The sequence below is a fragment of the Falco naumanni genome, chromosome 6 (assembly GCF_017639655.2).
Source record: "Falco naumanni isolate bFalNau1 chromosome 6, bFalNau1.pat, whole genome shotgun sequence".
NCBI classification, from domain to species: Eukaryota; Metazoa; Chordata; class Aves; order Falconiformes; family Falconidae; genus Falco; species Falco naumanni.
The window spans coordinates 36791690-36817051 of record NC_054059.1 but is presented as its reverse complement, the minus strand read 5'-3'; the positions used below and the strand labels follow the sequence as shown (position 1 = coordinate 36817051).

At 44.4% G+C, this 25362-nt stretch overlaps 1 protein-coding gene across 2 annotated transcripts in view; it reads right to left on the bottom strand.

The window, feature by feature from the left end:
• Positions 1–7448: 7448 nt before the first annotated feature.
• The window catches only part of KLHL29 (kelch like family member 29), a 406353-nt gene continuing 388439 nt past the window's right edge, over positions 7449–25362 (bottom strand). Inside the window, exons 13-14 of one of the 2 annotated variants that reach the window (XM_040598977.1) lie at positions 22204–22348; positions 7449–9790 (exon numbers count right to left, since the gene is read on the bottom strand). In XM_040598977.1, the coding sequence (XP_040454911.1) occupies positions 9607–9790; positions 22204–22348 (329 nt within the window). In that variant the 3' untranslated portion in view covers positions 7449–9606. The remainder of the gene's footprint in view (positions 9791–22203; positions 22349–25362) is intronic. The other variant, XM_040598978.1, reaches the window with a different exon arrangement.

Sequence of the window (25362 nt, the reverse complement as noted above, 5' to 3'; positions counted from 1 at the left end):
CAATATCCCTTATAGAAATTATTATATAAATATAATAATGAAGTTAATCAGTGAGAGCCTAGCCTAATTTTGTATCAGCATGGTCGGATGTGTTGTTTTGATCTGAATCAGAGCCTTGCAGATACCAACACCACGTTCGGCACCATCCGAGGCGTTTACAGTCTGTGAACAAAGAAGGGTATGAGGTCTTGTGTATCTGTTCCAGTCTTCCAGGGGTGGTGATGGCCATCTCAACAGAGAGAACAGTTTCAGGGCCAGTTTCTGACAGTGGCTGTAAAAATAATTGGTCTGAAGGGATAAAACTCTGCTTTTTTTGGGGGCATTGACAAAAGCATTCTAGTAAAAACACTTAGTGAACTTTGAGTGGTGCTTCAAAAGTGTGAATTACTGAGGAAGAGCTGAGTTGCATCACGTGTTGTTAATAAAGCCTTAGTAAAAGCTTGAGCAACACTCATTTGTCAAGTGTTCACCCTTCTGCTGCTGCTGTCTGCCTTGAAAGTAGTTTTGAAATGTAATTTCTTGTATTCCCTTAAATTTGCAGTGCTGCACATCCCCTGTTTCCTCATTTAAGCTCCTTAGCTAATTTATTTAAATAAATTAAAAATGAGATACTTTTGTTCTGTATCTTGGGCAGGACTTGGACTTGTAATATATGGGGATTTAAGGTAGCACAGCATGTGAATGAATCCTGCAGGCTAAATCAGTAAACTTATGAACTGATTAATGAAGCCAAACACTTCATTCCGCTTCCCCCCCCCCACCCCCCCCCCACCCTTAATGCATCGCTTGTGGTCATGTAACTGTTATGTAAAAAGGAGGGATTATAAAATTTAGCACTAATTAATTCAGCCTCATTCCATTCCTTAGATGAGTAATTTTTTTACAGTGTGATTGTTCGCATAGGGAGTATATTTCAGTTGAACCCACTGCCAGCAAATGGCTGTGATTACTACTAAATTCCATTTGTTTCAGGAATGCATTTGAGTTATGTTATATTGAGCCTTGCTTTAATGGTAGGAAAAATCCTTTTCCTGTAAAGATATGAGAAGCTGTTAAGATTTAAAAATGGCTTCACCGCTTTTAGTGGAACATTAGTGTAAACCTGGCTGTCTGCATTAAAGTTTGCTGATAGGTGGATGCTGATTTGGAATAAAGCTGCTTTCGAGTTTCAGGTGCAAATGGTTATGTGGAGTTAAGGTGTGTTAGAACACTGCTGGGTTTGAGTTGAGAGCAGAGGAGGTGGTTGTTCAGGCTCTGCATTTGGGGCATCAGTGCTGCAACACTTTGGATGCCTTGGCATATTGCAGATGTGGAGTTGGTTCTTCTGCCGTGGACTTCTCTCCGTGTTTTGTTTACTTCGGTCTTTCAGCAATCAGGAATTTGGCAGATTTTGCATGAGAAATGTACAGGTCCCTGAGACTAGATGGCTGCTGGGAATGCTCACACCATTTCTCATCCTGTTTTTTTCCTCTAGAGATGAATTACATCCTGATGAAAATCCCTTTGTATCAATGTAAGATGTGAATTGTGCTGTAACCCAGAGATGTTTGACTGTGGCTGCATGGAAGTAGGAGTCTGTAGAAGATGACCTGTCAGCTTTGGGACTTTTGGGAGGAGGGAAAGGCTTGGGGAAGTTTCAAAAGGGGCTCCCTTTGAGTATTTACTCAGCAAAGTAGTAAAGCAGAGACCAAAATAAAAGGCTGATTCATCCTAGAAAGTATGTTAGATTTAGACTAAATTAATTTGTTAAGAAACTGAGTCTTTCAGCTGTAGAAGGAAAAGAAAACGATCTTGGTTTAGTTAAGGAACTATTTGTCATCCCCAAAATCCCAGCCCTAGTTCTGTTGTAAAGGCCTTGTGTTCTCTTGCTGACTTCACTACACCTTGTAGAATTCCTCGTGTACGTGGAGGTTACCTGGAAGAACAGCATTACCAGATTTCGGTGATGGGGAAGGACAAATTGCCAATCTATTATAGGTTTCAAATGAACATAATTCTGTTTTTTAAGTGATGCTGGCTGCATTCTCTGACGTTACGAAAGGTTATAGTGAGATAAAGGAAATGTAACATGAATAGTCACGTGTCGTGTGACTATTAACATCAGTTTAGTAATAAATTGCTGTTTCGTGTAGACATTTTAAGCATCAGAAATAGAAGCATGCAAGACTACATTTTCATGAGGCACTGGAGATGTAAGTGGTTTAAAATTCATGTCTAGCCTTTATTTTGGGGTTAGAGTGCTTCAGAGTCTTGCTCTAAAATTTAAAGCATGTCCAGAAGGCAGAAAGCTTTTAAAATAGAAAGCTTCCTTTTCATAAGATTCAGAGGGATTCAGAGGACAGCCATGAAAGCACAAGCTGAGCATAAATTTTACAGTGTTAATCTTCTCAATACATGAGAATAAATTTGGGGAATGGAGATTAACTGACACCTAATGATGATTTGAATGTTTAGCCATTTGTCACAAAAATTTGGGTGTATTCACGGAGAATAATGTCAGCAGGAAACGCTGGTTTGTTGAATCCGATTCTGTGGCACGTATGGTTTAATCTCATGCGTGCACAGGGTGTGGTAACTTCTGTATGGCTTTAAGAGTCTTTTCAAGGCATCTGGTCTTGATCTGCAGTTCCTGTACCCACCCTGCTCCCTGAGCTTTGGGCAAGTGGTTAAGCACACAGGTAGGAATATGTGCCTTATTCCTCGTTTGCTTTGGTCTGGCTTTTGCTTCCAGGCACTGCTTCTTGTCTTCTCTTTATGTTCTAGACTCTGCATACATAGATTTTTAGTTTTCTTTTTCCTCCCGTGAAAATACTAATGCACTGTGGTCAAGTGGCCACTCATTCTTCTTTTTGCTGAGCAGAATGAGCTCTTTATGGCTTTCACTGCATTTTCTCCAGCCTTTAAGTCAATTTTGTGGCTCTTTTCTGCGGTAGGTCAATTTTTCAACATCTTCTAAAACATTTGTTCACAGAGGAAATTGATGTGATATTCCAGCATTGGTCCCACCAGTGCAATATATAGAGCTAAAAATCACCTACTCACTGTCCCCCTTTTTGCACATCTAAAGATACATTTAGTCTTTTCATGCCTTGCAATTGGTCTGGGAGCTCTTGTTACTTGACTCTTCTCAGACTTGTGGCTTTTCACGATGCTGTTCTCCCTCCTGGATATCAGCCTTCCGCCTGGGAGCCTCTCCGAGGGCCCCCCTTCGCTTTCTGAAAAGCAGTTTTGTTTTAGTGGCCCCAGAGCCAGCACACTACGTATGACTTGCTCGGTCCTTGTTATCTTTTGCTCTGCTAATCTCTGTTTCCCCAGGTCTGTGACTGGTGATTTATGTCAACATTTTCCTTTAGGAACTCTGGAAGAAGAGGATTCCCCCGTTAGAAAATACTCTGATAATACCAAACTGGGAATTACTTGTACAGATTAGATATTCCTCAACTAATCTGCCTGGTTTTAGCCTGTGGAATATTTGCTGTCTGAATACTGTATGGTGAGGAAGCTGAAGTATCATGTCACATGCTGTTGAAAGTCTATTACCTTATCAATCAAATGTCAGAGGATGAGATCAGGTTTGTGTGATACAGCTAATTTTCTGGAAAATCATCGTATTTATTCTTTTCTCTTTGATTCATGATCAGTTTAGTTAGATACCATCTTTCCATTTTTACTTGGGATTGATGTCAGGTGAATGCCCTGTAATTACCCAGTCATTTCTCTTGCCCTTTTGATAACTGTCACATTATCAGCACACCTTCTGAAATACCCACGCGTTATTAAAAATGAATATGTCAGCAGGCCCAGACTTCGGGGTTTTCTGGAGGTGGTTGAGTGTTAGGTTACCTCTTGAATTTGAAAATCCTTAACTACTAGGGAAAGTCGGCTGTGCTCTCCAGGCAGTATGTGGTCTGGACACTGTAATCCCCATAGGGAATACCTCTTGCCAAATAGAAGATGGAAACGCGAGCCATTCCCAAGCGCTCCCTCCCACATTCCCACTTTTCATTTTCCCTGGAAAGGTTCTGTGTGGCACTGATAATTTCCAGTACATAAACAGTCGGCTTGCAGAAAAGCTGGGCATAAACTGAAGCAGGTAGAATTGAACTCGGTGTCAGCAAGTAACGGAGCACTGCGCTCATTGGAGAGGAAAGTAAATAATTTATTAAAAGACTATCTCTTTTAATGGAAACAGAGTGGCTAGAGAAATTCCAGCGGGCTTGGAAATTTAGGCTTGCTTTGCAACAGCTGACTTTTTACCTGAGTTGGAGGGACAGTGTTCCTGGTACAACACAGTGCTCGTTAGATTCTTAAAACTTCAAGCATTTGGTGTGTCACCTTTGCTGTTCCATTCACTGATCCTTCCTCCGAGGCTGTCCACCAGCACAAGGACGCTGTATTAGAAATTAGGGACTGCTTTGTTCAGGTTCCCAAGGTGTGGAGAGGAACTGGTTCCTTTCTACCTGTAAGGGCTAGTATTTTTCTAAACAGATTTTTTTAATGGGACGGGAAGCTGAAGCTCCTGTGGGACTGTCACTGGTGACTTTAGTTAGGTGCCTGTTCATTAGCCACGAAAATGTACAAAAAGGTCACCAATGCTGGCCGATGGATAAAGTGTGTGTGTTCCCTGTGGTGCAAGGCATGGCTTTAAACGGTCTTCAGCTTAGCCCCACTTGCCATCACAATTCCTAGTTCTGTGCTTGTTGCTTACCAGCTACGTGCTGAACTTGCCTGTCAGGCTGTTACAACTCCTGGGTTAGCAGCGCTGTTCTCGGGACAGGTCGTGAAAGGGTTTGATGCTCTTGCTGGTATGAACCTTACTGTGTGACAATAGGGGATAGGAACTCTGAAGGAAAAGAGAACACTGTTCAGAAATAGCAGATGATGAAATTAAAACCAGCAGGCAGCCTTTCAACCTCCATTGTGTAGACCACCACTAATGAAAAATTCAGAGGCAGATTTGGCTTGATGACAGCACCGGAGCTTCCTTCTCCCAGGTAGTAAATGAGCCCAAACTTTTAATTCTGTCTGTAAAGCTGCTACCAATTGAAGTAGAATTTGTTTAGATAAAGAAAATTGGAAAATTCAAGCCATCTGCTAGCTGAACAGGAATTACTACAAGTAGTGTGTTTTATCAAAAGAAAAAGCCACCGGTGGCTAGCAAAGGGAGAGTAGTTTTTCAAGGTAGGCTGGCACTTTGTTTCCAGACTCCAGCAGCTGGAGACCATGCTGCTCTGCTTGTCATGCTCGCACAGCTCGGCTAAGTAGCCCGTGATGGCAGCTCTGGCTTTCATGAATTCTAACCTCAGAGCGTGTTTAATCACGCCTCAAACAGATTGGCTTTTCGGAGGAAAACCAGTGTTTCTGTGCTGGTATCGCTGTCCGGCTTAATGTAATGAGTGATGGAAACACCGTGCCTGAGACACATCCATCTGCTTCCCTCCAGACCGTTTTCTTTCTGGCTTTTTCTGCAGTCTAAAGTTATCAACCCAGAACACTCAACCAACGATGGGAACTTGCTGCTACCTTTCTGTACGTGCTGGCGTCTCCACCTCAGCCGAAAGCGCGTTTCAGCTCCTGTGTTTGAGCTGACTTGAAATGGGGGAAAGAAGCCATTAAGGGGTGAGCTTAAGGGTCTCATCCAATTTAAAAAGATTGTATTAGCATGACAAGTTGTTAAAATGTCAGAGTGGCTACAGAGTCAGTGGCTTCCTAGGGACCTGGTGCAGGCTGCAGCCTGCCAGGACGTGACTGCGTACGCTGTTTGTAGGTTTAGCCCGTTACGTTACATTAGTCACCTGTTCCAGCCGGTGGTGGGGAGGCAGGATGGTTCTGAGCCCTTGCCCTTGCTTTTGTGATGGCGGACAAAAGCTTTGGGATCGGTTCCCATTTTTTCGGAGCAATTCTTCACGGGAAGCCAGGCGGGTGGCTCAGTACTTGAAGCAGTTGTGTGCGTTTGCTGCCTCTGCTGATGAAACATAATGGCACTGGTGAAGCCGGGCAGGAGTGCAGGCTGCGGCTCCCCTCCCGGCTCATCCCTGGTGCTCGCCAGGGCATTTTGTTTGTCTGGACTCCACCGAGGGCAAGCTGGAGTGTAACAAAGCCCTTATTATCTTACTGCAATTGCACTGTGCTAAGCTCAGCCTGAACACCTAGCTGCAGTTAATTAAAAGACGGGGTTACTGAGGTTTTATTAGCGCGGCGTGTTTGCCACTGGGTGCCGCAGTGGGGGAAAGGTGGGTGACTTGTGCGAGTTGCCAGGGGTAGGTGCCGACCGACCACAGCCCCGTTTGGGGAGCGCTCTCCTTCCCCAGCGAGCCTGGGGGGAGGCAAACCAGCCGACAAAAATTTTTATCATTATCAAGCTGCTGAGCCAGCCGGTCCCCTGAATTTCTTAAAGCTTTTAAGAAGAAAAATCTCTGGGCAGATATGTGCACATGATTCATTTGGCAAAAGCACTCGGCCAACTTCCCAGAGGGGAGCTAAAATAATTTCCACATACAAGTAAAGCAAATAGCCTGTGTCTTGTTCATCCTCCCAAGTATTATTGACTAGTGCTGAGTAAGAGATCTGTGCGGAGCGCTGATGAAAAGGCTGGCAACTCATTCCGCTTGGTCTGGATTACTGCAGCGTGGTTGTGTACTACTGAACTGTGAGGCTTTTAGGAATCTTCACAGGTGGTTCAGCCTGAGCCACTAAGCCTAAACTAAAATGTTTAAAAACTGCGGTTCATGCTCTTAACTACTTGCAGAGATGTACTGTGTAAGAACCGGAGACAATTTCAATGTATGTTGGATTCTTACTGTTAATGCGTCGAACAGCTATTAACTGCTCAGGTCCAGCTGCAATGTTCCGCTGCAGTGGTGTTTGAGACGAGTTATATTTGGCTCGCCTTTGTTCCACATCCAGTTTTACAACTACCAGACGACACCCTAATGAAACATCAGAGAAATGATGAACGGCTGCACTTAATTGCTCTCTGAAAGACGTATCCAGTGAGGCACCAAGCTCCTGCTCTGGATACGAAGGAATTTTGACCATAGGGCAAAAGTGGCTTTCATCTTTTAGACATTGCAGCAGTTGCAGTACAAACCTTAACTGTCATTTAAAAACCAACCAAACAAAAGCTGTTCATCAGTGGGTTTTTCCAAGATAGTTTCCTACACTATCTCGAGCCCTTTTGTTCTTAGTAAGTTTTGGAAAATAAAGAAGAAATAATCTTGCTGAATGAAATCCAAAATCACTTCTAAGAATTTTTGCCAGAATGAGACTGGAAGTACTTTGGAAGCTACTGAGCATTTAAAGTATTAGCAATAAATTTTTGGATTTAGAGAAGCTAGCTGGATGGAATGAACACATTTGCATCCATGGCTGGGATGAAACCTGAAGTCACCGTTCATGCAGTGTTTCTTGGTCAGTCATGACAAAATTAATCCAATCTGGATGCTGAATCTAGATCTATAAATATATTTATTATAATATAACAAGAACTTAACAGTAAACATAAACTATATACAATACCATTACAGATAACCCTGTTTTTAATATTATTCACAGAAATAGCCAGTTTTGTTCCAGTGTGAGAAATGAAGAAATAAGCTAAATTGGAAATGTTGAATGTGTTTAGGTCTTGTTGACAGGTAGCACCTCCTTTGGAGGCAGACACACACCAACACTAAAATTAGTCCTGCCCCAGGCAGTTAGAAACTTGTGCTCCAATCTTTAGGTTCACACTTGCACCCTGTTTGACATAAATACTTTAAATGACATACTAGTATATACTTTTGTTGTGCTTATTATTTTTTTTCTTTAAAGAATAAATAAAACAACTGCATAACAAAGGCTGGAACCTCACTGTCAAAATGAGAGACTTGAGTCACCCTATAGCTTGACTCAGCTGACTTGAGCACTTTTTCTTTAAATACTGCAAGATACAAATTTCATTTTTTTCTTTTATTTTATAAACGATTATTAATAAAATAAGATGATTAGCTAACCATCTGCATTGTTTTCCCCAAAGCTGTAGGCAGACCTCCCTCTGTATAAAAAGGCTAGCATATTTGGTATGAAATCAACTAGATATTGACTGTAAGATCTCACCCGCGCCCTGTACAGGACCCTCCTTGCTGAATTACTGGCATGGCATTGGGGATTTGAGTCTGCAAAGGCAAGTATGGCAACTTTTTTCCCTCTATTTGAAAAGAAATTGGACAATCCTTAGCTTGGGGTTAGTTCCTATTTGTGAATTTTAAGATTCCTTCCCCTACCCTTCTGTGTTACCCGGTCCATCTCCCATTTGATCCTTTAATGTATAAATTTATAAAGAATTTCCACATCACAATGCTCTCTGGATAGACAATATTTTAATATATATAAAAATATAACCCCTGTGCTGTGCATATACTTACAACTCTACATAGTAATCATTTTAAGTCTCATACTGGGCTTAAGTCTATGTATTTTTCTACCATGGGATTTAAACTCGTGTGTTTAAAATCTGTAAGTAAGAGAAGTATAGGGTTTCCACATCTATGGGGAAACTTGAAAAAGAAAATAAAGCACTTCTCAGACTTTACATGAAAGATAGTGGTGTATATCCCAATGTAAGGAATTTTGGTTGAGAGCCAAAACTGAGTGTGTAGCTGCAACAGGAAGCATTTCCTCCATTTGATGAAAACATCAAAATCCCACACTACACTGTGTGTTTTAATGTGATCCCAATCAGAAATGAAGACAGGTTTATCAGGAGAATACCTCTGGAATCGAAAACATACTCATTTTGTGTTATGGGAATTGAGCACTGCCAAGTTTGAACATCAGCAGAAACCGGGAGGAAAAGATTCAGAAGCTCCCACACCACCTGTGGGCACGGCCACACATGCCCACACAAGTATCACCAGGAGCAGAAACTCACCCAGCCCAACAGACCTTTTTTTTTTTTTTCCCCCCTCATCGTTTTACATGGAATTTATTACCAATGGCTATTCTTCTTCTCCCCAGTCCCCGCCTCACCCCCCTTTCTGGGTTCTGCTCTAGAGAACTGCAAGATTCATTTGATCTGATGGAAGACTGACATCAACGTAAGCCATCTGTCACACAAGATTTCTCTCAGTCATTGGTATTGAAAAGCATGTATTTGTTAAAAACAAATGTAGGAATCAAAGTGGGAAGGACACTTTGACCTTTCAAATAGACTGATGCCTAAAGTGTAATAGTAAAACTAATCTGCATGGTTATTTTAAGAATCAAGCTTGAGCTCTAAAGTAAAATGCAGATTTCCCCCCCCCCCCCTTCCCCAGCTTAAAAAATATGTGAAATTCTATTGCACCTGGGTTGACCAAAAGCTGACGTCCAGAACAAGTGCCACTATAACATCTAGTGACACTCTTGTATTATTAAGTTACAATATCTTACATAGCACGGAGCTCTCTGCTCCTTGTTCACCAAAAGGTGAGGATGATTTTTCTACATTCAATGTAGACACTATTCAAGACTTTAGAGCAATATGTTCACTGGCTGGCTTTGCTGCTTTTTTTTCTTAAGTAGTAGTAGTATTCTTGCCTGCTTTCAACAGGTACAAACAGTTCTCCATCCCAATCCTGGGTAACATCAGCCGCTCTGAATGTACTTCTTGATTGCTACACAGCCATGTCGAAAAACAGGGCAGGGCATATTTGGTAGAAGTGTCCACGTGTTTGTTTTAGGGTCGTAGGCTTCCATGTTTCCCAGGGCAGGTCCTTCACTGCTAACGATCCCACCAGTGGCATAAATTTTTCCATCCAGAACCACAGCACTGTATTGTTAAAAAAAAGTAAGTTTTAGTTAGTTTTCTCAACAAACAGTTTTCTTTTTAGGCTTAAAACAAACCCAGGCTTTTGTAACAAAGGGTGAATGATGGATACACCTTTAATTCTTGTCTATATAAAGCTGCGTAGGGATTTCTCTTCCCTCTCCCCTTCTCTTCGCCCTATTAATCCTTTTTTGTTCCTGCCAGGTAGGGACATGTTGTCTCTAATTTAAACAACAGAAATTAGTCTATGTAAGATGCTTCTCCAGTCTACATATGGGATCTGCAGCCAAACGTAGCAGGACAATGCATCCCTGTAAAATCATGTACACGCAAAAGCAACCTGAGCATTTTGAACTCCCTGCTGCCTTGGTTGGAGTAGACTCTTGCTTCGGACAAGTTTCTCCTCCAGTTATCAAGGAATGCTGCAAAGCAGGGGGAAAAATCCTCCAAAAAACGCTCTGCTGCTTCAACCTCTTCCATGGTCCTGCTCTGGTGCAGGAGCCTGGAGGTCCCACTGACTTGTCCTCCTTGTGCACCCAGAAGGTTGGTGTCAAGCTGAAAGCCAGCCTGGGGCACACGCGGCTGCTCGCTGGGGACGTGCAGCTGAGGGATCGGCAGGGGAGCTATATGGAGGCATCCGAAGAAAACAAAAAACCTTACTGCTTTTTTAAAGTGAAAGTGCTCGACTTCAGCCATCTCTTGCAATATACCCAAATAATATCCAAAAAGGGTAAGGAAGCTGGGCTGATCCTGTGGGCTCCTGACAGGCGGTAAGGTGTGCAGGTGTGGAAGCTACTTGGAAGAAGAACTGCCCTTCAGCCTCATGGCTTCCTTCTTCCACGCAACCCCTCAGCCTCTCCAGCAATCACATGCAGGGCACGACACTCGCTCTGGGCTAACGAAGACAGACCCAGGGCTGGGCTCCCGTGCATGTGTTTGGAAGGGGCAGAAGGATGACAGAAGCAGCAGGCAGCGGGGTGGGGGAAGCCCAGGGATGCTGTGCTCTCTATGCTGCCTTTCCACTGCACGGGGGGAAGCTAAAAGCGGGGGCGGCTCTGCTTTTCATCTGCTGGGAAGCCTGAGTTTGCCCCCCAACACTTAAAGATGACGTTAAGTGGGTGGGGTTGGTGGTGGCTTTTCTGGTGGCTGGGGGTCCCTTCCCAGAGGTTTTTCTTCCAAGAGCAGCTAGTGGATGGTTGTGTTGGGAAGGAAAATGGAGATTTGGAGACTGCATACACACCAGAGGACAGCAGGGAGAAAAAGAAGGAGGGGAAGGCAAATTAATTGCAGCCAAGAAGGTGGCCTAGATCTAAGAAGGTGGAGGAGGGTAGTAACCCTGTAGGGTTGGTAAAAGTAAAGTTGTCTGGCTAATTTGGAGCAGTGGGAAGAAGGATAAAAAGGGATAAAGGCAGAAGACAGAGAGCGCTGGAAGACCCAGGATGAACTGAGACTAAAATGGCACCGACAAAGCCACGTGTTTCTGAAGAACACAAGAACTCTGATGTCCTTGTGGAGAAGCAGAGCCTGAGGTTAAAAATAAACCCACAATGACAACAGTGAGGACTCAAATAAGCCTAGTCCCTGGATACTGCCAGGAAATAATGAGAATCTTGTCAAAATAACTGTTAATCTGAAAGGAGGAGGAAGGAGAGAGAGACTTGAAACACTTGATTAGAGTCTATCCACAAATCAGCAGGGCTGGATGGTACGTAGCCCAGGGTCCTAAGGGAGTTTGCTAATGAACTTACTGAACCACTGGTAATTATTTTTGAAACGTCAGGAAGAAATGGGGAAGAACGAGGACTTGAGTAAAGCAAGCGTCATCCTGAAAGATGGCTCCGAAAGAGAATGAGCCCACCTCTGAAAAGGCCAGAGCTGGTGGTGAAGAGGGACCCCTGCCAGGGCTCGGGTCCCTGTGGCCGGGAGGGCGCAGAGGTGGCGGGACCAGCTGACCTGGTACATCAGACAAATGTGCAAATTAACTCACGGTTTAAGACTAAAGATGTTGTGGGGGTGGGAAGCCCATCTCTGTACTGGAACGAGTGACTGTTTGAAAGCAAGACAGGCTGGGAATCGGAGCTTGCAAAATATGGCATGGGGGAGGGGGTGAGAGGATGGTCCCACCCCATGCTGAAACAGGCACGATGTGGTGGAAGGTCTGCTGAAACCAGCAGGGTGAGAGCTTAGAAATGGGGCCATGGGGAAATGGTTGCTGTTTGCTTTTCAATTTTTTTTTTCTTAATAGTGAAGCTGAAGGAGATGGAAACTTATTTGAACTGGGATACGGTTTGGGATATGCCAGGCAGAAGATGTCAGAGTGTCAGAGGTGGACTGCAGCACAGAGCAGCTTTGCTGTCTGGGTGCTCTAATGAAATGCTGATCAGTCGTTAAAAAGGCACCCTTACACAAACCTTGACCAAAAAAAAAAAAAAGTAGCAAATGGGTTAATTGAGTAATTTTGTTGGGTGAAGTGGGAAAAAACAACGAAACTCCCAAAGAAAGAAAAGATTCCCCGGAAAGATTTGCCTGCAGAACTATCAATAATGGGAGTTAAAAGAAATGCTGGTGTGGAGCATGGACTCTGGGGCTGGTTCCATCAGTGTTGGTGATCATGGTCCAGTGCCCATGAATAGCTTCAGCCAAGTTTTACTGGTGTGGACATGCTAGGGTAGATGACAGCACAGGAAAGGACCCTAGTGGCTGTTACCGCTTACGGACAGGGCATGTATTACTAATACTGCTTGTTACCTCGTGAGACTGCTTGCACAGAGCTTTTGATCTGGACAGGAAGAATAGGATGGACAGAGGGAGGACCCTGTGCAGAGACCTTTCCATCTGTGCTGTAGGTGACCCTGGCAACAGGAGCCAAGCCACAACCAGCCATTCCTAGCTGGCTGTGTGCTGCATAGCTGAAGCCTGGCCTTAAGTGCCCAGTATCCCCTTTGGGCATCTAGTGGCATTTTAGGTCTCTAAACATGGATGCTTTACAACTCCTGTGTGGTATCTTAGCTGCCCACATTTCTTCTAGTAAAGTCTCCTCTGCGGCACGTTTACTAGCAGCTGCTCTAAGCCGGAGCTGCTACCACCACAGAGCAGCTGAGCAGCCAAGAACACCGTCCTGAAATGGTCTGGGTCGAGTCCCTCTCCAGCTCGTGCTCTGGGTTAGGGGTTACAGCAGGTGGGCAAATGTTGGTCTTGTTTCTCCAGCACCTGGGCTATAGCACGGAAAGAAATTCCTGGCCAGCAGCTGGGACGAGCAGCTCGATACTGTAGCCTGCCATCATGGTACTAATGTGCTGAGGAAGAAATGGATGCTGAATTCCACCCTCTGAAAGACTGTATGAATTTTAAATGGTGATTAGAGAAGCTTCTGCCCCCTCTGTATGCAATTCCCATAGACAAGACTGGCATAATGCTTCGCTTGTGAGTCATGCCTGGGGTTAAGAAAACCAGTGAGCTACTCCTGCTACCAAGAAACAGGCAGTTCTGAGTATGCAGTGGGTACTTACGTGTGCAGGGGACTTTGGAGACATTCAGGCATCTCTGAGGCTAAAGTCGCAGGTATAAGATCCATTAGGAATTTAGCCCTAGATTGCTGCTACTTTGCAGTATTAGGACAATCACTGCTAATTTCTGGGACCTTAGGGAACAGGAAACTCAAGTGGGCTCTAAAACCTTGAGGGAAGTGAGTGGAAAGGAGTATATGCTCATTGCTCTTTCTTCATTACTGTGACAATATTTCTTTTCTCCCCTCCCTTCCAGCCCATCAGCTGTAAAAACATCGTTACCAAGGCTGACGTACAAAGAAAGAAATAATTACAATAATTAGGATGCGAGTTTATTGCTCGGTGCCATTAATCCTGAGAGATAAAATGATTACAGGCTGTCAGAGCCTGGGAAGGAAGGAAGCGCTGCACCGCAGAGCCGTGCTGCAGGGATGCAAACCCTCCGGCAGCTTTGGGGGCAGCAACCTCCCCAGCTAAGGAGCCGCTGGACCTCCGTCTCTCCAGCAGCACGCCTGAGGTGAAGGTAATCGGCATCAAAATGGAGGTCACTTCACCCACTCCTTCCAGGAAAACACGCTTCAGCATTTTGCATATTTTTACCCGGCAGGCTAACAACCCTGCTTTCTGTTCCCTGGGTAATTACTGCCGTTTACTAGAGAGACTTCACCTATCGCCCCGCAGCCAGTTCACCCCAGGTGCCAGGGCATTCTTCATTGCCCAGACCATGAGCAGTGTCAGAGGATAAAGCTGTGGCTACCCCCAACACTGCCACTACTGTCCAGTCCATCTGCTGACCCCCATGAAGCTATGAATCACGCTCCTAAGAAAATCCTGATGAGGGTGAGGTGCACTAATGGCTCTCAGGGACCTGGCTGTCCATGGTTGGAGTGCTTGTGGAATCTAAACACCCTTTACATCTCTTCTCTGCCTATCCACCTTGCAGTCCATCCCCAGACTAAGCAAACATGGCAGAGAAGATCCATCTCTGACAGCTGGCTATTAGAGGACTTGATGGGCAAAGCAAATTATTGAATCATAAAATCATAGAACAGCCCAGGTTGGAAGGACCTCTGAAGATCATCTGGTCCAACCGTTCATGGGAAAGGGACACTAGATGAAATTATCTAGCACGCTGTCCAATCACATCTTGAGAACCTGCAGTGATGGGACTCTAGCATGTTCCTGGAGAGGATGTCCCAGTGGGTGATTGTTCTCACTGTAAAAAAATCTTACACTAAGATGAAACCTCTTCTGATGCAATTTGTATCTGTTGTCCTTTGTCTGTTTCATGTGGCTTCCTGTGAAGACAGAGCCTCTGTCCTCCTTGTAGCTGCCCTTGAAGTCCTGGAATACTTGTGAGGTCCCCCCAAGCCTCCTCTTCTCCAAGGAGAAGATACCTAACTCCCTCAGTCTTTCCTTATCAGGCAGGTTCTCCAGCCCCTTGGATCACATTCATGGCCTGCCTTTGGACCCTCTCCAGTCTGTCTGTGTCTTTTTTGAATTGTGGGGACCAGAAGTGGACACAGTGCAGCATTACAAGCGCTGAGTAGAGTGGGATGACAACATCTCTACTTGTGCTAGTAATGCCCCTGCAGATGCAGCCCAGGGTCTGATTCACCTTTCTGGCTGCATTTGACTTTGCACTGCTTTTTAATTAACTTTTTTAATCACATGCGAGGAAACGCACCCACGCTCCAGCTCAGGCGTGGAGCACCGGGGCTCGGCATGCATGAGCTGGTGGTGCTTTCAGCTGGGCCCTGTTCAGGCAGTTCAGCTGCCTGCCATTTGCTTGGTGGCCACCTTCCCACCAAGTGTGTTATGGACTCTCCACTTTTCATTTGAAAGCATCTTATAGTGAAGGTCTCCTGATGGGCAGTAATTTGGAAGCAACCCAAGGTGGAGGACATCAGTGCCTTTCTTCTGTTGTGTTTGAGAGCCGATGACCTGGGAGCTCCTCTCCAGCCCTTCCCTCTCCCAGTCATGATGGCTAGACATAGCACCAAGCAGTGGGACCAACAGCAAAGCCTGTTAAATTTGCTTATTATTATTATTTTAAAATTTCCTGCTTAGTCCTAAAGATCACATCAATCCTATGAGGAAATGTTAAATAATAATAATAATAAAATAATTCTGTCTTGTTACGTCTGGGGTTGTGAAAGATTTGAACTGGCTGAATTGCTGTGTTGTTGTTTTGACTCCCTGAAACTTTGTATCTTCTGAGGCCACAAACAAAGCTCCTCTCCCTCCTTGCTCCTGGCTACCCATGCACACACACTCACTAATTTATTGGAGCTGTTCCATAAACATTGTTAAATAATATCAGTTAGATAAACACAGAATCTGCTTAAAAGAAGAAAAAAATTCCCACATTTATTCATGGATGAATTTCACAGAGTCACAGCATGGCCAGGGTTGGAAGGGACCTCTGGAGGTCATCCAGTCCAACCCCCTGCTAAAGCAGGTTCACCTACAGCAGGTTGCACAGAGTCGTGTCCAGCCGGGTTTTGGATGTCTCCAGAGAAGGAGACTCCACAGCCTCTCTGGGCAGCCTGTCCCAGAGCTCTGTCACCCTCAGAGGAAAGAAGTTCTTCCTCACATTCAGGTGGAGCTGCCTGTGCTGCAGTCTGTGCCCGTTGCCCCTTGTCCTGTCCCTGGGCACCACTGAAAAGAGCCTGGCCCCGTCCTCTTGGCACTCGCCCTTAGGATATTTGTAGACATTGAGAAGGTCCCCTCTCAGTCTTCTCTCCAGGCTAAACAGGCCCAGCTCTCTCAGCCTTCTCTCATCATCTCATCATCTTCATAGATGATTTAATTTCCTTCATTTCTTTCCCGCCCTAAGATTTCAGGAGGGCTTTACTGGAGGTGGAACTGAACGATGTTCATCAGCCGGGTGGGGTGAGCGCTAGGACAGGAGAGCCTGCAGGGCAGCAGCTCCTGCAGGACATGGCTCCGTGCAGTGCCAGGCGGAGCTGGCAGTGCTCCTTACACTTTTGCTTAAACTGGGGACCTGTTAGTGAAACCTGCATGGTGGTTTGCAATGCTGAAGTGAAAGGCGCTGCCACCGGCCCCACGGGTGGCAGTGGTTAGGGTGCCAAAGTGTTGTCCAGCGTTTGGTAGCTGTGCTAACAAGCTCCGTAGGTGTCTGTGGCTGGGTTGGCAGCTGGGTTATGATGTTTGAGAGTGCTTGAGCTTGGGTGGTCATGTTGTGCTGCAGAGGTGGCATCTTTGCAATGAGATGGGGAAATGAGGGTCCAGATTAGTCATGGTCGATTAGGGTGATATCATGCCACTTCTTGGAGCAGGATTATTAGTGTGGGTGTTCTGGCCAAGCTCCAGTTGTATTCTCCCCTGCTCCACGAGCACTTTCCCTTGCTAATGATCCAAAACTATCATGTGGCATTGTTACCTGTTGCTGAAAACCAGCAATGTTTTATTCCAGAGTCCACTGCACACCAGTAACAGCCCAAGCGCTCTGTCTGTATCAGTTACGCTTTAATGCACACCGAAATCCTTCACGTCTTCAACTACTACAGAAATTATTGCTGTTAGTCTGGTGCAGCAGTTCTTGTCCACTGTCTGCGGAGCATCATCCCAGCCACACGTCTCATTTCAGATTTGCTGGAAGATTTCAGTTTTCCCTTCTGGACCACAAACAGTTCCAGCTGCAAGTGCTGCCTGCTGAAGAGACTAGCCTTTCCATCTGCAAGCTTGAGAAGTGTGCGGCCATTAAGGAACTGTACTCCGTAATAGCTTCACATGGGAATATCCATCCAAACAAGCTGTGCTCTAACCCCTGCCAGTTCCTGGAGTTACCACGAACTTTGCAACAAGAAAAGGAATCAGCTGGGGGAGTCTGTGGCTGGTGCCGCACGTTAGCAATGACTAGTAGTTAAGCACAGGAGTCACTGTGCTTGGCTGTCCAAGAACAAGGCCTTATTTAAAAAGAAGAGGGGAAAAAAAAATCCACAAACCGACCCTGTTTTTGTGCTGTTCAGCCCGAGCTGAAGTTTTATTAAAGATTTCCATTTGGCAGAACCATCTAATAAATCTTACTGGTTAACAGTCAGAGGAGAAGGAAGAAAATGCTTTTCTGGTGTCTGTTGGGAATTGCTGGTGCTAAATTAGCTTCTCTGGAATTATTGCTGGCACCATCATGCTGCCGCTGTTGCCCCGTGGAGGCTCTCTGTAGCACACGCCTGTTTGTACGCTGCCTGCATCCTAAGCAAGCAGAATATGGAATTTTTTAATCACGAACAGAAACACATTCAGTATTCTTTTCACTTGTGGAAAAATAAACCCTTGAAGGGCGTTGCGGGACGGGAGAATGCCCACCTGCAAAGGGAGGCCTTGCCAGCACTGGAGGGGGGGATGGCTTTGCAAGTCTTTCTGGAGGGAGGTGTCTGGCAGGGCAAGGTGTGATCATCCCGGCTCTTCATCCCTGTTGGCCGCTGTCTGCTGCCTCCACCTCTGAAGATGCCACAAATGAACCAAGACGAGGTCCCTGCGGCAAATGGGACGTCCTTGCCTGATGTTTGGGAAATGTCAACTCTCCCTCACCCTCACACATTGTGTGGAAGACATTCAAGACTTGCGTGTGAACTCTCGGTGAATTTTAAAACACTTCAGGCCTATTATAGCTCTTTGCCCACTTGGCACCATTCCTCAAAGGGTTAATTCTAGGTCAACATAAACTTCTTACTGACTTCCATCAGGTGGACTTAATCTGAAAATGTTGCTCAATTTGCTCTTTGTTGATTGTGAGCCCGAGACCTGAACCACTTATTTTTTGATTTTCATTAAGAGTAATTTAATTTGATATTAAAACCATTTGAATGGACCTTTAATTTTTCACAGACAGGGAATGTCACACACATTTCTTTCCCCTGTGCTCCAAGCCATCACACTCCCTAGCCACTTACAGGCAGAAACAGCGCAGATAAAAATAAAAGTGATGCAGTCAAGATTTTTCCCAGCAAATTCAGTATTGAGTGATACCTGGTGAGAGGGGATCAATAGCATGCGGTTAATTTTTAAGTTGTTTATGTTGCTGCTTTTAAATCATGTTTTTTGTGATCCATGCTAATGAGAAGAATGAGGAATTTATAGATTCATAGACTAAGGTCAGAAGGGATCTCTGTGCTTAGTTAATCTGAGCTTGTGTATATGCAGGCCATGGACTTTTCCCCAGGCAGCATCTCTCTTGGAAACGTATCTAATCTACTCCTAAAACCACTGAGTGTTGTTGAATTCACCCCCTCCCTTGCTGGTTCTCTGTTTAATTATCCTTGCTGTTGGGAAAGTGCCTTACTTCAAGGCTGAGATGTGTAACTTGACTTTCAAGCCCTTGTCACCTGCTTTGCCTTTGTGAGACTGAAAGCTTTTCTACTCGCCCTCAGTGATGAAGTCACCTCTCAGCCTTTCATTGATAAATTCCTTAAATTTCACGTCAAATATCTGATTTGCAACCCGGGGTCATTTTTGCAGCTTCCCTTTGAGCTTCTGCTGATATTTCCACATGTTGATGCATGGACCCAAGACCTGCGTTCATCTCGCCAATGCTGTATGCTGCTACTCTCTCTCTTTTCCCAGCTTCAACTTGTTTTAATTTCGGTGTTAGGGCCCATATTATATATCCGATATTGCACTGACCTTTTATTCACCACATTACAATGAAAGCTCATGTTGTGTACCTCTGAGTGCCTGACTTTCTAAGGGGAACAGGGCTGCTAGGATTGTGCTTTCTTCATGTATTACTTTGCATTTAAAGTAGCACTGCTAGCTTGAGACCGTCTCTCTGAGACAGGCAGATAACTGGCTAAAATAGCTCTTTCTGTAATATTTTTCTACCCACCAAGTGTTATGCCACCTGCAGCCTCTACCAGGGGAGATTTTTTACTATCTGTATTGTTGGGAGATGTATTAAATAGCACTGAAGAAGAGTCAATGCTTGCTACCGGTGGCCTTGCTCAATGATATCTTCTCATTAACAACTACATTTTGAAATCTGTCAGTGAAGCAGATTTAATCTCTCTAATGTGTGCCTTGTTAATTCCATATAATACCAGTCAAATACCTTGGAGAAATCGCAGTATATTATACCATTACAGTTGTCTTTAGCAGCCAGGAATGTTTTATTAAGGACCAAAACAAAGAACCCAAATTCCACCCCCCACTCCTCCCCCCCAAAAAAGCAAAAAATCAGAAGACAACAGGTTGGTTTAACAAGACCCATTTTCCAGGAAAGCGCATTGATTGCTGTTCATTATATTATTAGCATCTAGTTATTTGTTGATGAAATCCTAAATTAACCACTCTGGTATTTTGCAGAGGACCAACATGAGGCTAAGTGAGGCCACTTAGCCTGATGTTGGTACTTTGCAAAATTAATTGCTGCACTAAAATTCTCCCTTTCACCTTTTCAAAATACAAAAACACTTTGGCAGTGCGCTGATCCACCCTGAACTGTAAGAGTTATTAAAAAATCAACATTAGTGGTTGAATCATCTCAGCGAAGTCTCTAAAGATGCCTGTGTCTAAGACTGCCAGGTTGCCTGGTTTGAGAACTTGATTTCTGAGTTCACATCTTTCCTTGCTGCCACCAGTGACCACTTTCGGTCACTCACAGCAGACTATGGAACCAAACCTTCTTACTCCCTTCCAAATACTGAAGAGGAATATACATCTGATCAGTCTGTGTTACACTTCGATACCTCAATAGCCTCATCAGCAATGGCTTTATAACTGATTAAAATTACAAATTTGATCCCCAAAAGTTTAAAGTGCCTTTCTTTTTATTCCCACTAGCTTTTAGTACTTCACTGGTTACCTCAGCCTCCTGTAGCAGCTGCTAGTATTTAACCTATTTGTTACTGCTAACCTCTCATTTTCCTTATTTCCATACATACCGATTCATTTAGGTTTTTTTTGTGATAGGTTTTACATCTCCTTTTGGCTGAAATATTTTTTCTGTAACTATTTTCCAGCACATTTAAGAATTTTTGAAATTGTGTCTTTTTTGGCATCCAATTGGGATGTACTGAACTATTCCTTTTTTTGGTGGCTATCCCACTACAGGTTTCCAGTCCACTATTGCTTTAGGCTTTAGAAAAAATGTCATTTAAAATTTTGAAATTATTTTTTACTGATGGGTGTCATATTCTGCTTAAGCAAAGCCAGTTTATTATGGTGCCTAAGCGGCGGCTAATATTTAGGTCTCTTGTCTGCTCTCCATGGTCCATCACAAGGTCTCCCACTGGAGTCCCTTCTGCAGGGTGCAGAGCAAATGATCCCTTCATGTTAGAAACACTGGGAAGTTTTCAGGTGAGACACTCAGCCAACAGCCCCTGCAATTTCACCTACGCAATCACCTATGCAGTTTCTCTTGTAGTGTGCTCCAGATTCATAATTAACAGATTTTTGTTATGTTTTACAAAACAGAGATGTTCAAAGAGCAGTTCACCCCCCTCTATGGGAAAGATACAGGGATGTCTCTAAATGTGCAAGTCCCTTGCCATTTAATTTTACTGGTTAAGGTCCTAATCCAGCGCAGCATCATACCCTTTGTTTCTGGTTTTCAGGAGAAAAATATCATTAGCAGCTGCCTGAGCACTGCAGGCTCCTCCTCATCATGCTCTGCCTCTTGCTAGAGCAGGGGGACGGGGAAGATCTGCCCTTAGCACAGGATGCGCACAGCTGCGGCCAGCCGGGCCCGAGCGGCGGCTGCGCCCCGTGGCTGACAGCACCTTGTGTTTCAGGTGCCAAGAGAGGGCGCTCCTTAAATTCATAAAAGAAAAGGAAAAAAAAGGCAAACCCCGGGGGAAAAAAAAAAAAAAAAAAACCAACAGCAAAAAGAGGAAAACCCGAGCATGCCTTCTTAAAAAAGGAGTTTTCTCATCTGCATCAAAGCAAAAGGTTAAAGGCAGCAAGTTAAAACGTGCAGGTGTTTTTCGGCCATAGGACGGGGGCGAGGGACACCCCTGGGGCAAGGAGCAGAGCTGCTGGCCGAACCTTTGGGAGTCATGGGTGGGTCGGTTGTGGGGCCAGCTGCTGCCCCATCGCTGCTGCTCCTCCCACCCCAGGCAGGGTTTTGCTCGGGCGCTTCCCCTGCACCCCCCCTCTGCCCTGGTTTTGCTCAGTGCCTCCAGACGCTGCCGCGCTGGACGTGGGTGACGAGCCCTCGCCCTGTGCCCACAGCAGCGTTCACGGACCAGCGATGGCTTTTCCCTGCAAAACTAATAGCTCAGCCGTCCCCCAGCACGGGGACCTGCTCTGTGAGGGGCTGGCACTGTATAAAGCCTGAAACAAACCTGTCTTTCTCTAACAGCCACGTAATACTTTTTAAAAGGCCTTTAAGTTTTGCCAGTACCTGCGATGGGTGCCAAGTTTTATTTTTGTCAGCCAACTTTGTTAAGTTTGTTAAACCTGTGACCGCGATCAGGGAAGCGAGGCCAAAAAGCAATCAAAAGCACGTCATAAATAATAGTAATCAATACCAGTGTGTGGTGCTTACTGAAGTTTTTTTTTTTCTTTCAAGGATCTTTTAGCTAGTTAGCAAAAACATGTTCTGCATTATGGTGGTCTCTCCTGCAGTGGGTATTCATCATCCTCGGGTTACACACGGCAAACTGAGGAAAACAGCATTCCTGTAGCCACAGGAGGAGCCCAATACAGGTCCCTCCCCGCAATCCATCGTGTCTGAACATGAGGAGACACATGAACCATAATAGGGTCCTGGATGTGCACTTTGGGAAATGCTGCACCCCTGAACATGTACAAAAAAGAGATGAAGAAAACCCCCAGATGATACACCATCTCCCTTCCCCTCTCCCCTTCACTGTTAGGTTGCATTAGCTTATTTATCAGCAGAAAATGTTAGGGCACCGGTAATTCAGTTTTAATGGTTTTTCTCACCTGCAGAACTGCCTGGAGTGGTTCATGTTGGGACCTGCTTTAATATTGCCTTTCTCTGGGTCATAGATGGTGGTTGCTCGTGCATAAGCTCCTCCAAGAATAAAGATGAACCCATTGAGAGTGACTGCAGGAGCATATTTGTTATCTGTCAATGGAAAGCAACACTGAGATCAGTTTTAGGCTCAGGTTTGGAGACTGTTTTTTTGTTTATACATTCCCCTTATTTATAGATAAGTCACGCTTCTCTAAATCTCCAAGGCTAGGGAAAGAAAAAATGAGGAAACCTTCCCTGCTTTTTTTTCTCCTCTCCCCAAGTTCTCAAAGGCACTTTTAAAGTTCACCAGTCCTTCAACCCCCAGTATGCACCTCCCTCTAAACTCCTAAAGTACAATTATCCACTCCCAAAGCCTAATGGAGTCACTGTGAAAGCTCCACTCTTTCTTTAATATGAAATTAAGATGTCAAGTTGTTTCAGAATTTTGAATTGCTGCAAATTTTAACTCAGATGCTTCCCATGCCTGTGCAGTGGCTAAGTACAGAAGAAACCCACAGTGCAGAGACATGCTTAGTAATATCCAATAGTTGATTCTCTTTTGTATTCTGCTTTTGCTTGTGGGAAGGTCACCCACATAATCCAGAAAATTTTCTGAGACCCTATTGTATTTTCCCCTTCATCTATCACGTAAATCCACTGCATTTTTATTTTCAGATGTGTGTGTACCTCTGAGCAGTCCTGTATTTTAGCAATGGACTGTGTGAGTTGGAGTTTGAAATTAAGCAACTCCCTTACCCTAAGACAAGTTCAAACAGAGCTTCCAAGGATGCTTTAAAATTCTTGTGTTAGCTGCGGCATTATTGGAAATATTGGTAAAACTAACCACAAATTATCAAATAAAATAATTCTAATTTAATTAGTTCACTTGTCCCGTATGCTGCTAGCACGCCATATGTACATTATTAAATATGAGCCAGTTGGGCTGAAATTTCTCATGATGGTGTCTGTCTTGATGCGATATAGTTTTTTTAATCAACATTTCAGTGAAACCAATCAGCAACGTCTGGGAACAAAAGACAGGAAAATACATTGCTTTATTGGAGTTAAAATAAGCCTCACAACCAGTTCTCTAGGAAGCAAGGGCTTGAGCTTTGGGGCATGAAGCAGATGTTTCCTGGGTGGCTATCCTGCTGTCAGGGGACACATAAAAATTCCTCATACAGAGCTGTAAGTTAAAGCCTCTCCAAAGTCTGCATTTTTATATGCTCAGAAAAGGTTGATCCTCTTAAATCTCCAGCGGAGAATCAGCCTGGACACAGTCCTGCTGGCTTCAGCCCCTGCAACTCCCCTCCCCAGCGTGGGGAGCTGGGGCAGCACGCCGGAGAGGAGGTGTGATATCATCTTTACTATGCTCTTACATCTCTGCTAACAGCCTCTACGTAACTTTGAAGGGCTCTGTATGTTCCTCTCAGATCTGTAACGCTGTGACTGTGTTGTTTTACGGACACAGAAAGAGATGTGCTTAAACCAGCCCCGGCAGCTTTACTTGTGGCATTTGCTTGCCTCTTGCATGACTGGCATTGTAACCCTGAGGTTCTTGTAAAATCACCTTATTCCATTAAATATTTAACAAGAGATTTAATTTGACCGGAGTTAAGCAAAAGCTGATGATGAACATCTCCACAAGAAGCAATTTCCTTAACTGAGGTTTGAACTGGTTAAACTAGAAGGAAAATAATGGTTTTGTGGTGTCTGCTGCTGTTCCAGCATGGCCATGGGGTGGTCTGGCTCAGTTCATCTCACCCCATGTTGGTGCGTGCCCAGGGGGACGTACATGGGTGCGGCACCCAGCATGAAAACAGGCAAAACGTGTTACGGGTTAAAGTTGGGCTCCTATTATGCTGAGTATCTACAGGCATATGTCAAAAAACCACGGATGTATTAGGAAAATGTCACTGATCCTTGGGAACAGATGGGAAGAAACTAATTCATCCAGAAAATAGAACAAGGAGTATTCAGTTTCTTCTCAGTGCCACTAAGCCACTATAATTCATCAGAAAGACTTATCTGTCCTAACAACCCGGCTCGCATCCGTTTCCAAATCAGACTTGCATATGTGACATTTTTTCCAGTTAAGATACTCATCAGAAATTTTCCATATTTAATTATCACATCTTCCTGCTTTTTCTTTTTCTTTTCTTTGACTAGCACTGTTTTGAAGGAGAACAAAACTCTTGCATTAAAAAAAAATAATATCTCAGCTCCCAGATCTCACAGGGAAATTATTTGGGGCTCCCTCAAGGAAGAAACAGCGACTTCTCAGGAGACTGAATCACAGATTTCACATTCCTTTTTGTTAAAGAAAGAGAGGGAAACCCTTTGGTTATTTTTATAGTGACTTTTTTTTCCCTTCTTTTTAAATAGGCAGACAGTCTGGTATTTTTTTTCTTTTTTTTTAAGAGGCAATCGTGTTTGATTCTCATCAATTTCTCAATACATCATCTATCTGTTGTTTTGTATCTGTTTCGTCTTTAGCTACAATTTCATGAATTGCTATAAAGTAAGCCTGGGAGAGAGAAACAGAGAAATCTCTGCTGTTTCTTTCAAGGAAGGGAGAAGTTCACAGCAAAGTCTCCTGATCCTGATGAAGATATGGCAGAAAGACAAGCGGGACACCCCTCCAGAGAGAGGTAGAGGGAAAACAGTGGGTTTTATTTTTGTTTTGTTACCATGGAGGCAGAAATTCTTCATGGATACAGGGAGCTTGGAAAACTCAAGGCATCATTCCTGCTACCTGGGTGTGGATGACCACCTTCAGTCTTTAACTTTACTTCATCCCAGGTGCTACCCTCACTCTTCCCCTGTCCTTTCCAGAGCTTGGTAACCTCATGTAAACACTCAGGACACTCCAACTTCTGTCACTGCTCTGAAGTCCTTAATGTGCTTGTGGTGCAAGGTGGATGGCTACGGAGCCTAATTTTGCAAAAGCATGTTCTGGTTGGACTTCTTAGGCTTTCAGTTGGTGCTACTGGGGATGAATCTGAACTTGTGTGGGTCAGAGGCTTCCTGCGGGATACAGCGGGGACATTGGGTATTTCAAAAGTGTGCTGGAGGGAGGGAAGAGAGGGGAGAGGAGGCATGGAAACAGAGAAGCAGCCTCCTTT